This window comes from Sinohyriopsis cumingii, chromosome 19, assembly GCF_028554795.1.
Source record: "Sinohyriopsis cumingii isolate HCF-2022 chromosome 19, ASM2855479v2, whole genome shotgun sequence".
In the NCBI taxonomy this organism is placed as follows: Eukaryota; Metazoa; Mollusca; class Bivalvia; order Unionida; family Unionidae; genus Sinohyriopsis; species Sinohyriopsis cumingii.
Window position 1 is genome coordinate 26,106,801 of NC_142979.1, and position 12,342 is coordinate 26,119,142.

The following is a 12,342-nucleotide window of genomic DNA, read 5'->3' on the forward strand; positions in this document are numbered from 1 at the left end:
CTAAAGCGCTGGTAAATAATAAACATTTAAATATTCGTTCCCTATATGAATTTTCTAAAATCTGTACAGTAAATGCGATGTGTGAATTGGGTTGGGGGGAAATAAAATTAAACATCATGCGAATCATTCCATTTTTATCCTTGATACTAATGTAAAACTATTATTTTCAAATCTTAGGTAGGAAAAAAAGTAATATAAAAGTTAATCGTTAAACATTTTTGTATTTCATTAAATGATTTTATTAAATTAATTTTTTTAAAAAGTATCTCCAGTATATTACAAATGATATAACGGGATGGATACCGGAAGTGGACTGCGGGATTGGAATACAAAGCATTGATGGAGGTTTCATCTGGATGACAGAAAACAAAATAGTTACTTCTGAAGAATGTGACAAATATTCACTTTTTCAGGACGGAAAGTAGCTCAACACAGCTTTAGCCAGCTAAAAAATGGCGTCAGGAAGTGGCAGATCGAAGAAAGATGGAGCTGAAGACCACGCAACTGTGGAGGTCTGTGTTCAGATTGGTTTGTCAAAAGCCGCCAAACTGACAGTTCTAATGACATAGCAATATGACTGCGTGTACATATGTCATTTAAGTCTAATTGTCTTTAGTAAATTGCTAAAATATGTCATGAAAGGAATTTTTACACGGCCCAACTTAGGGGCTGCTAGATGGATCGACATGATCTGCTTTAGATATTCTAGTAGATTGAAAAGTGGGTGAGCCCCCCCCCCCCTTTGCTGCTGTTTAAGTAGTCCTACAATGTAAGACATTGACCCTGATTTTTATGCTTTGGGGATCGAGGTCTTACTTCCAGAATAATGGCTCCAATGTTGCGTGTTCCGATGTCGATGAACATCGGAATGATAAGTCAAAGTTTCAGGAATATCACATACTCGGCAGCCCATATAAGCGCTTTTCTACAAATAGAAGTCATAATGTTTTGGTCAGACTTTACTTACTCTGAGGTCTTTTTTCTAATAAATTCACATTTTCACACAAGCAAATGGACATGTTTTAAGTTCTGTTGGCCTACATTTCAAATGGCTATAATGCAATGGAAGCCGGGAATACCGAAATCTGTTGGTAGGATGATGAGAATCTTGAATGAAACAAAGCTACCTTAACACTTTCTTCAGTATATTTTTTCATTAAAGAAACATACTTCAACTTAATCCAATAGTAATTTGTACCATTTCTTCACAATCAGATTGCCATCCTCCACTCACCTGTGTCGAATTGTGAATACCCAGTAGCCCTTAAAGTAACATTAGTTTTCTAAATGTATGTCTCAGGTATAATTAAAAAAATAATGGTAGCACTTGAAAATATTATATTTCATTTTTGGGTACTCAGTTGTTTCTTTCTACACAGTTTTGAGAAATTAGCGTGAAGTCTATCCTGTGTTGAAGTCCATAGTGCCTGGAGTATTCAGACAGTTAAGGCTGTTGGTAATGTGCAGTTCAGTATAGGTGGGTGTGATATGGTAACTCTAATTGTGAAGAAATGGCTAAAAATTATGATAATAATGATGTGCCATTACATTTAACTAAGTATCCAGCAACATTTTGCTGAGAGTGAGTGAAAGAATAACTTTAAAAATATTCCATGCCTTTTTGTCTGCAGACTTTGATGCAGTGTACAGCAATATGGAATCTGTATATAGTGAAAATTAAATGCTTATTCACGAATTTGCTTATTCATGTGATCTAGCCCAATCAGTGAAAAGTTATAGAATTCTTCTACAGCCATCCAAAATCCATCAGCCATTGATAACTTAAAGCAAATTCATCTTAAAATCTTATTATTAAGATTATTATTAGTAATTGTCAATACATACATCAGCATATATTTATAAATCCTCCTATGTAATTTTATGCGCTTTAAAAGACCCTGTTATGTTGGCAGAATCTAACTTTAGATAATCTGTACTACTTAAAGGCATGAATAAAAATTAAAACAGATTAAATAAAATCATTTAACAGGAGTTTTAAAAGTATAGATATATACAACAATTAGCTTATGACCAAACATGTTTTGCACGCAGTACATATATACATATATATATATATATATATATATATATATATATATATATATATATATATATATATATATATATACTTTTATACCCAAGTTCATGAAAGTTGGGGAGTTCATCTTATTGAGTACTACTTCTTTGTCTCATAAATAGGTCATTGTGACACCAATTTCACATTCACTGACTGATTAAATTGTGTGTTTCAAAGTTATTTCACAAATGTTGTTCATGCTGAGTAATCAAACAAAAGGAGTGTATGCATTGCTAGTACCAAGCCTTCACCACTAAGAAGTATATCATTGTGACCAGCATTTTATGTTTGTCTTGTGTATGTCCAAATTAGTTTAATACCTCTAATCATGAAACTTGATCACTGTGACCCATATTCACATTTCACTGTCTTTTGGTTCAGTTTGTTGTTTTTTTTACTGCTTTGATCATTTCACTGTCTGATTGTATACGTTGCTGCTAGTTCTACACACATACTATAAAAGGTCATTTTACCTATATATGACATTTTACGGGCTTAGGTTACCACGTTAAGTTCAGTGACTACATAGGCTTTTGGCATCCTTCGTACATACAGTCCTTTATAGAAGCATAAAAAATACAGGTGCATCTTCATGACCACTACTCCCTCATTTTAGTATTAGATCATTATTAAGGGTGAAATGATACACATAACGATACAAGAGATGGAGAATCAATACAAAATGATACTTACTATATGCATGTTATTTTAGTCTTCAGCAATCATGAGTAATTATTATTAGTTGCCTTGTTATTATGTAAAATTATAATCCATTTGAAACAGCATTTGCAGTTACAGTCACAGGCACTCATGTTCATTAGTAAAAATGAAACAGATTATTTGAGAATACCCACTCACTGTCTACAAGTTAACACAAAGTCACATGGTTTGTAATCTGCCCCCCTCCCCATTTCAAGCTAATTATCTTTACTCAGAAGTATGTTCAGTATATATATCATACATTCCAAACGTGTTCCACATGTTTAATAAAGTACTTGACTCATCATTTAATAACCACTTTAACACGACATTTCTAGTTTGAATTGTATCTGTACTCCTTTGGTCGATTTGAAAGCTATGCTACCAGTGTATTGCATGTTGAAATATGTTACATTGAATTCTCATTTGTTATTGCTTGTTCCACTTCAGGTTAAATAATAACCACCAATCAGAAATCAGTGTAGCTTATTCTCTGCATGACAAACAGGAAGTATTGGCAGAGCAACAGAGACTTCATGGGAAAGTCATTAGAAATGTTAAGTACTTACACAGAGATGCTGTCAGGGTGTGCTATTGCATAAATCATGCAAAATTTGTATGAAGTCCCACATGAAAATGTGCTCAGCAAATTATATATTTTTTATTTAACCATTCTTGTTGAGACATCTGTTTTTTGGGTAGCACCTGTTCCACATCTGGATTCTTCAAGCACGACATGAATGGTTGTGAAACTAAATTTGTTTAAAACAAAGTGCCCAGGAATAAAAATTGTGGTATAGTTTGAACCATTCAAGAAGAAAGTTTTTTAAATGCATGTTTAAAATATGGGCTACCTAGAAAACCCAAAATGTCTGATTCCTGTTGCGGTTTATTATGATTTCCTTCAGCAAATACTTACTGATGATAGTGATGATGACAATAATTTTTTAAAGTTATGAAGTACATATATATCAGATTATTGGAGCTGGGAAAGTGTGTTAAATATGTGTCAGATGTACATGCTGGATGGACAAAAACAGATGGCATGACCTTTTCAGTGATATTTTGAAATTCAATGTACCAAGGACATAATACTGAGCCTAATTAAGATACAGACAATTTGAAAGTATAATGCAATTTTTTTTTTAATTGATCAAATTTGCCCTGCAGATCATATGCTACAAAACCATATACATGTATCCTTATCAGGATTATGATAAATTTAATAAAATAAGGGTTAAAAATGCAATTAAGAACTAAAGATATTTATTGTAATACCTCTGTCTGCACAAAGGGGCCCCAAGTGGCCGAGTGGTCTAAAGTGCTCACTGCCATCTCACCTCTGTCTGCGTGGGTTCAAGTCTTGGATTCAGCCAATGTGGGTATGTGAGAAAGCTTGCCAGTAGCTTCTCGTGGGTTGGTGGTTCTTTCCGGGGTTTTCCTGGGTTCTTCCTCCACCATTAATACTGGCCGCCATGTATAGCCTATTGTGTGCTGAAAAATGGCGTTAAACCCTACAACAACAACAACAACAACAACAACTGTCTGCACAAGCACTGATGGAATAATTACCCATATACAGCATTATGAAACAGATAAGAAATTTGGTATAGTAGTCAGTAAACTACTGATTTTACAAAGGAATTTTATGTTAGTGAAAAATCCTATTTTGGAGCAGATGTATCCAAAGGAAAGTATCTGTGATCTCTGGAAATTTATAAATAACAGCCAGAAAGATCAGTTTCCCAACATATTCAAGCTGATAAAGCTAGCTATGTATATGCCCCTTCAGAAAGAAGACCAGAACAGTATTGATACAAAGAAAAGGAGCAGAGTATGCTCAGAAATAATTAACAGATTAATGCTTATATAACTAGAGGTGACATGTGTCAAAGATGTTGATTTCAGTAGAGCTATAAGAAAGTGGATCCGGAAGAAAGAAAGATATTGAAGTTTTGATAAATATTGACCTATGACCATTTCTTCCTCCCTTCTTTTTTCTTTGATAAAGGGGGAGGTTTCCCTTAAGATAAAATCCTGTCATCATCTCTCCTTAAATTGTACATGGGAAATAAATTTGGAATTTCTTTTGCATGCAGAGATATTTAACAAGTGAATGAAATTAAATGAGCATAGAATGAGCGATGGGGCAGATTTCAAACTGCTCAAGTTTATGACTTTGTGTAAGTTAAAAGAAAAGTGTAGAATAGGACTGTGTGTAGTCAGTAGTATTCCTTCACTAACAAATACAAATACCAGTGGCTCTGGCAGTCTTTTGCATCTGCAGGAAATAAAATGTGATAGATTTTGTTGGTATTCAACCATATTCCCAATGCCCAGATTTGTTCTAATGAAATTTTCTTTGAATGAGGAAATTACATTATTTCTTCTGTTTTGAAGATAACATCTTAATATCTCCCAAGTGTAATTTAGACACAAAATTGGTAATAATGTTTTCAAATCCTTCTTGTTGTACAAAACAAAGGGAGTTAAATGGATCCATCATTAAAAGGCCTGAAACATTGGATAAAACTCATTGCCACCAATAGGTGGTCTGTTTGAAGTACATGTATTGTTGATATCTTCTCATAAATGAGAATTGCATATAAATATATAATAACTATATGTCTGTCTGTAGTCTGCATACTGAAAATACAACCAGTATGTAAACATACATGAAAGGGTACCACCTACCTTCCAAAGACAGAAAGACCATAAAGTTCATATGTCTTGATTTGTATCGTGAGTCATATCGATACATGGCACAGGTGTATCGTTTCACCCCTAGTCATTATGGCCCTTTTTTTACATCTGAATGATTTTGGATAAATTTTATGTTTATGTCATTTCTCAGGCAGTGTTTATGCCAGGATCGTATGATTATATGCATCTGTTACTACTACACCCTTACAACAAAAAAGACTCATTGTGAACAATATTTTATCTTCTACTGACTTTAGCTAATAATAAATATAGTCCATAGGGCAAGTAGAATTGGATCCAGGGTAAGTTATTTTAAAACCACTTGTCCTTGGCATCTGTCTGGAAAAAAAATTGTTTGAGACTTTGTAATTGCTTAACATAAAAAGTATATCACTCATCAGTCTGAAGAAAAAAAACTTACAGACAATTCAACAACTACCAGTGAAAATGGGATAGGTCAAATAAAGCCTGATTGGACTTTAGAACTTCTGTTGTCAAAATGCATGGATTGTAAAAATTGACACGGCTGTAATTATTTAATTAATTCAGGCACCATGCATACAGTTTGCAAGTTTCATTCATTCAGTAATGCAGTATGCTATCAGATAATTTAATATTTAAATTGAATATTTTGAATTTCAGAGCTTGGCGGAGGTTTTTCGCTGCTTTATTTGCATGGAAAAGTTGCGTGATGCGAGACTGTGTCCCCATTGCTCCAAACTCTGCTGCTTTGCTTGTATAAGGGTAAGTACATGCTTATCTGCAAGTGGGAAGAAGCAACAACTAATTAACTAATTGATTTTAGCTATGTCACATAAGTGAAAAATGCAAGCTCCTGTAATTATATCAATTAGGGGTGAAATGATTCATTGATGTATGGATGCATCGATACTTGTGCTTTAATGATACACATATTGATACAAGTGATGGAGAGTTGATACAAATCATCTGCAAGTTGTTTTAATCTTTAGCAGTCATGAATAATTATTAGTTTGCCTTGATATTCTTAAAATTTAGAATGCATCAGAAACAGTATTTGCAGTCACAGGCACTCATCATTATTAGTTAAGACAATATAGACTATTGAGAATACTTGTTCACCATCAACACATAAACAGAAACTGACATGGTTTGTAATCTGCCCGCCCCCATTCCATGTTAATTATCTTATCCAAGTAGCATGTTCAACATGTAGAATACATTCCAAACACGTCCCACATGTATAATGAAGTACTTTACTCATCATTTAATAACCTCTATGATGAGAAGTTTCTATGTTAAATTGCATGTTGTCTATTTTTTTTGATTTGAAAGCTACACTACCAGTGGTTTGTATGATGAAATATGTTACAATGAACTCTCATTGGTGGTTGTTGCTGTTCTGGACCAGGTTAAACAATAACAACCAATCAGGAATTATTGTAGCTTATTCTGTGTGACAAACAGGAAGTATTGGCTAAGCAACAGAGAAACTTTTCACAAAATTCATTAATTAATATGAAAAAGACTTGAAATACTTGAATAGAGATGCTGTCAGTGTGTGAGATTGTGTGAATTGTGCAGAATTTGTACAAATTCATGCACATGGGGAACAGTGATGTGGGAGCAATCTTGTAAATTAGTTGAAATTCGCACATATGAAAATGTGCTTGGCAACGTTATTTAACTGTTCTTGTCACAAATTATTTAATCATTCTTGTGTACAAATTCATGCACATGGAGAACAGTGATGTGGGAGCACTTCTGCAAATTAGTTAAAAGTCCCACATATAAAAATGTGCTCTGCAACATTATTTAACTGTTCTTATCATGAGATCTGTTTTTATATTTTTGGGGGGGTAGTCAAGTGTTTACACATCTGGGTTATTCAAGAATGGCATGAATGATTGTTACACTAAATTTGATTGGCACATTATGCCCAGGAATAAGCATTATGGTGTAGTTTGTGTGTGATTTGGATTTTTAATATATCTTAAAAAATGTTCAGTCATATTGCTACAGTGTCAGCAGTGTGGCAGTTAATAGTGATGTCTAGCAATGTGGCATCATGCCACAGACATGTAGCATCATGTCCCACCCAGTCACATTCTCCTGACAATAGGCTGACCAGTCCTAACACCAACCTCTTAATGCTGAGCGCTTGGTGAGGCAGCTGTTAGTAACATGTTGATTAAGTCTTTGGTATGACTCTGCTAGGGTTCAAACCAGCGACCTCCTGCTCCCTCGGCAGAATGGCATAGTTTGAACTTTCCATCAAGGAAATTGTACAAATGCATGTTTAATATACCAGCTACATAGAAAAACCCAAATGTATGATTCCCGGCATGGTTCATCTTCAGATTATGATTTTGTTTGGCAAATTCTGGATGATAGTCATGATGTCAAAATTTTTTAAGTTATGAAGTATATCTGATTATTGGAGATGGGAAAGTGTTAATGGAGATACCAGTGAGTGATTTTGAGCCTGGAAATGGAGTTAAATACGAGTCAGATGTACATGCTGGATGGACAAAAATAGATGGCATGGTGGTCAATCTCTTTTACATGAGTATTTCAAAGTTAAATCTAGAAAGGGCAGAATACTGTCTAATTAAAATACAGAAAATTTAAAAGTAGAATGCAAAATTTTCATTATTTTTTTTCTTCAATCAATTCTGCAATGCAGATCATATGCTGTTAAACCATATATCCATATCAGGGTTAAGATAAACTGAATAAATAAAGATGAGAAAAAAAATAAAGAAGTAACAATATTTATTTGAATACCTCTGTCTGCATAAGCAGACTGTAGCAATGATGGACTAAAAACCCTAAATACAGCATTATGGAAAAGATAAATCTGGCATAATAATCAGTAAATTACTGATTCAAATAAGTTTATGTTAGTGAAAAATCCTATTTTGGAGCAGATGTATCCTAAACAAAATAACTGAGCTCTGGAAAATTGTAAATACCAACCATAAAGATCAGTTTCCCAACATATTCCAGCTGACAAAGCTAGCTATGTATTTATCCCTTCCGAAGGAAGAAGGAAGCACAGAACATTATTCATACACAGATATTGAACAGAGTTTGCTCATAAATAATTAACAGATTAATGCTTATACAACTGGAGGTGACATTTTTTAAAGATTTTGATTTCAGTAGAGCTCTAAGAAAGTGGAGCAGAAGGAAAGAGAGACAGATGTCAAAGAGTTAAGTAAATATTGAACTATGGTCATTTCCTCCTCCCCCTTTCTTCTTAACTACTCCCCAGTTATTTCGGTGACAAAGAGGGAGGTCCCCCTGAAGATAAAAAACTGGCAGCATCTCTCCTTATATTGTACATGGGGAACAAATTTAGGATTTCACTTTTTATGCAGAAATATTTAACCATTGAATGAAGGTGTTGATAGAATAAATACAATTAGCACAGAATCAGAGAGGGGGCAGATTTCAAACCACTTAAGTTTATTACCTTGTGCAAATTATAAACAAAAAATCTAGAATAGCACTGGGTGTTATCATTAGTTTGCCTTCACTAACAAAAACAAGTACCTGTGGCTGCAGCAGTTTTTTGCATCTGCAGGAAGTACAGTGCGATAGATTTTATTGGTATTCATCCTCATTCTTGTGCCTGGATTTGTTCTAGAGGAGACTTTTTTGCATGAGGAAATTGATTTATTTCTTATGTTTTGACTGTAACATTGTAATGTTTTCCAAGTTTAAGTAAGACATGAAATTGGTAATTAAATGTTTTCAAAGCTTTGAAAACCTTGTTATTACTGAGGTATGTCCTGCATGGTTTGAACACTAAACAGTTTCAAAGGAAGAAATGGAAAATCATGTTGGTCAGTATAGTGTAAGTACCTTTCAGTGATTTATTTAGTTTTGTCACTTTGTTTAAATACTATATCCCAACTTTTAGACGGGAATTGAGATGAGAGAAAGAAATTGAAGTTTTTATTTGGTTTTAAAAAATATAATTTTAGATAGTTTTACATGACATATAGCTTTAACTAGCCAAGATTTCTTCAAGTAGCAAATATATTGCAGCTGGGAAGTTGGGATTTTATGAGGCCTGATTCTGTATTTTTTATGCAGCTCCTGTACAGAGAAACAAATAAGCATGGAAGAATACATATTCTTCTCACAGAGTAGAAGCCCACTGATTTATTAGGCCAAAATTCTTACTTAATAGATATCATTAGATGTCCTGAAACTCTTGCAGTATCCACAAGATTCAGATTATCTCTTATGATACATTTTCTCAGCTGAAAATGGGCCTTATTTGAGATTATGATAGCTACAAGCTGACGACTTTTATATATTGTTTCAGCGTTGGCTGACAGAACAGAGAGCACAGTGTCCACATTGCAGGTCAGTGAAAAAGTAACAAGTTTCTCACCAGGTTTTGGTAGATATCCCACTTGATTAGTTAACTTCAGTTTTACAGTACCAATACATGGCGTCCAAATAATTTGCCTACGGTAAATGTTTGTTGAATGGTAACTGCCAGTTACAAAATATAAATAGGTTTTAAGATGAAGTTGCTTCTTCTGATCTGAAAGTTTGTGTAATATTGAAATCACCAGGTTAGTGCTGAAGCTAAATTAAAACCATTATAGAAGTTGATATTTGGCCTTGCATTGTAATGTGGGAGTCTTATAGCAATCACCTTTTCTGTCTGTAGATCTGTCTGTTCACACTTCTTGTAATCAGCATAGCTCTGCAAGTCTTTCACAGATTGGATGCCACTTAGTATATGAATCACTTATTACATGTAGATGTGTCTTTTAAAGGGTTTTTTGTCTGTATTAGTCCAATTTTAAGAGAGTTATTGCCTTTTTCACATCAATATGTCCTTGTAACCAGCACAAACTTGAAATGTTCTGATGTTTTTCAAAACTGATCACTTATATGTAGGCATTAATGTATTGTGAACTACATCGGCATTTATGGATTGTGGACTGCCTGAAAGAACTATTTACCACTGAAGAGCTTGACAATATGCAAGAAATAAATATATCTGATAAAGGAATATAACAAGGGGTGTGGTCTAATGAGCATGGATCAATGTATGTTTTACAGAAAACATATTTTATCAAATTAACTTGAGTAAAAGCAACAAATGGAGGGGTAAAATTTACAGAACATAAATGTCCACTGAGCTGGTCAGCATTTGGATAGTATACACAATTGTACAGTGAATCACCAGATAGCAAAGACACATAACTTGGTGGCAGTAGGGCAGGGCAGTAACCAGAATGCTTTTGGAACCATTCAACGTGTACCGATGCAATTTGGTATTCAGTGTCAAGTAGATCTAGATGTACCTTTTGTGGATTTATTTTCATCGGCTGCATTTGGATGGGGCTATGGACAATAACAACTTTGTGTTGACACATGGGATGTTGCTGATAACTAGTACAGCTCAAAATCCATTTGACTTCTCAGATGCATATTGTCTCTTAATTTTTTTGTGTTGTGGTTAGTCTTGTTTTAAAATGTTTTGGCCCATTGATTGTCTGAACACCTGACTTGGGTTCCTGCAAGGTAACTGTACAAAACTTACCTTTACTTTCAAGATACCCAAACCTTTGAAAGATTGTTACCAACATTACTCCAAGAGTTTTTGACAACCATCATGTGTGTGAAAACATTGTGTATTACATTACAATTTTTTTTGTTGATTCACAGCAAAACATGCCATTTTACAAAAACTAGGGACATTTGTTTCATGAAACAACCATCTGCATCAAAACTTGAATTGTTCATTCAGTAAAATAAAAATGCCATAATTTCATTGCAAGTAGTTGTGAAACTTTGTCTCATCATTGAGGAGATATCTCAGTGTCAGTTCAAGAATTTTAAGTTCACTATAAATTATAAAAATTGCTTCTCTATAATAAACCATATCTAAGAAATAAAGCTGTTTATTCACCAAGTACTCATTTCACTTGGTTTCCTTGCTATTTTTGATCACATTTGTGAATGAGTAGGCTAATTTAAATTACAGGTTAATTGCATTACATGATGATATTTATAACAGTGTTTGATTTATCAATTGAGTTGACCTGACAAGTTGACCACTAGCTCATATGCAGGTACGACTTGCATGTCTTTAAACTTTTCTTTTTTTTCCCTCGCCCTTAGTTTGATTTGATACAACAACTATAATTAATGTGATAATACAAAGAAGGCCTGCTTTTAATTGAGCGTAACAATATAACATATACTTCCGTAAGATAGAGATCAAAAACACAATTGTCACTGATTAGACTCTCACAGCACAAACATAGCTGCGATAGTAGATTGAAATTTTTCACACTTGAATAAAAGAGTGCATGTGTTGCATTTATGATGATTACATGATTTTCACCTGACAATACTTGTTTAATTGGTGTTTTTTTTTTTACTAAAGTGTTGCCACCAATAGACATTAGTGACATTTTCATTGATCATAATTTCGTTGATTATTGTTATTTACAATGTACTGAGAATGTTTTTCGGGAAGAAAATTTAAAAACATGACTTCTTTTTAAAAGTTGGGAATTTCATGATGTTCATTAAAAGTTCCAGGTGCTAACCACCGTTGTTGACAATAAAACAAGTGATACATCAGGGTTTCATTAATCAGTTTTCTTCACATTCAACAAATAGGGGTCAATTATTTCTTTTTTATTTCAAGTTTTAAAAAATCGGGATCCCTGCCTGACCCTGTTTATTGAAGGAGTGGTGTATATATAAAGTAGTTGGTGATTCAAAAGAAAAAATAAAATTTCGTACCAGGGTTTAAATATTGCTTGTGTCTGCGTACCAGTTCCTTACTATTAAAATTTGACAGCATGCATGGTAAGATTAGAACATGTAGTATATATGAC

The 12,342-nt window shown here is 33.8% G+C and overlaps 1 protein-coding gene across 3 annotated transcripts in view; it reads left to right on the forward strand.

The window, feature by feature from the left end:
- The first annotated feature begins 321 nt into the window (after positions 1-321).
- Positions 322-12,342, forward strand: part of LOC149775319 (uncharacterized) — a 79,573-nt gene continuing 67,552 nt past the window's right edge. For all 3 annotated transcript variants that reach the window (XR_016416586.1, XM_089944120.1, XM_089944121.1), the window contains exons 1-3: positions 322-512; positions 6,122-6,223; positions 9,798-9,838. Coding sequence is in view for 2 of the 3 variants with exons in the window: in XM_089944120.1 (XP_089800246.1) it covers positions 453-512; positions 6,122-6,223; positions 9,798-9,838 (203 nt within the window). In the remaining variant the exon portion in view is untranslated. The remainder of the gene's footprint in view (positions 513-6,121; positions 6,224-9,797; positions 9,839-12,342) is intronic.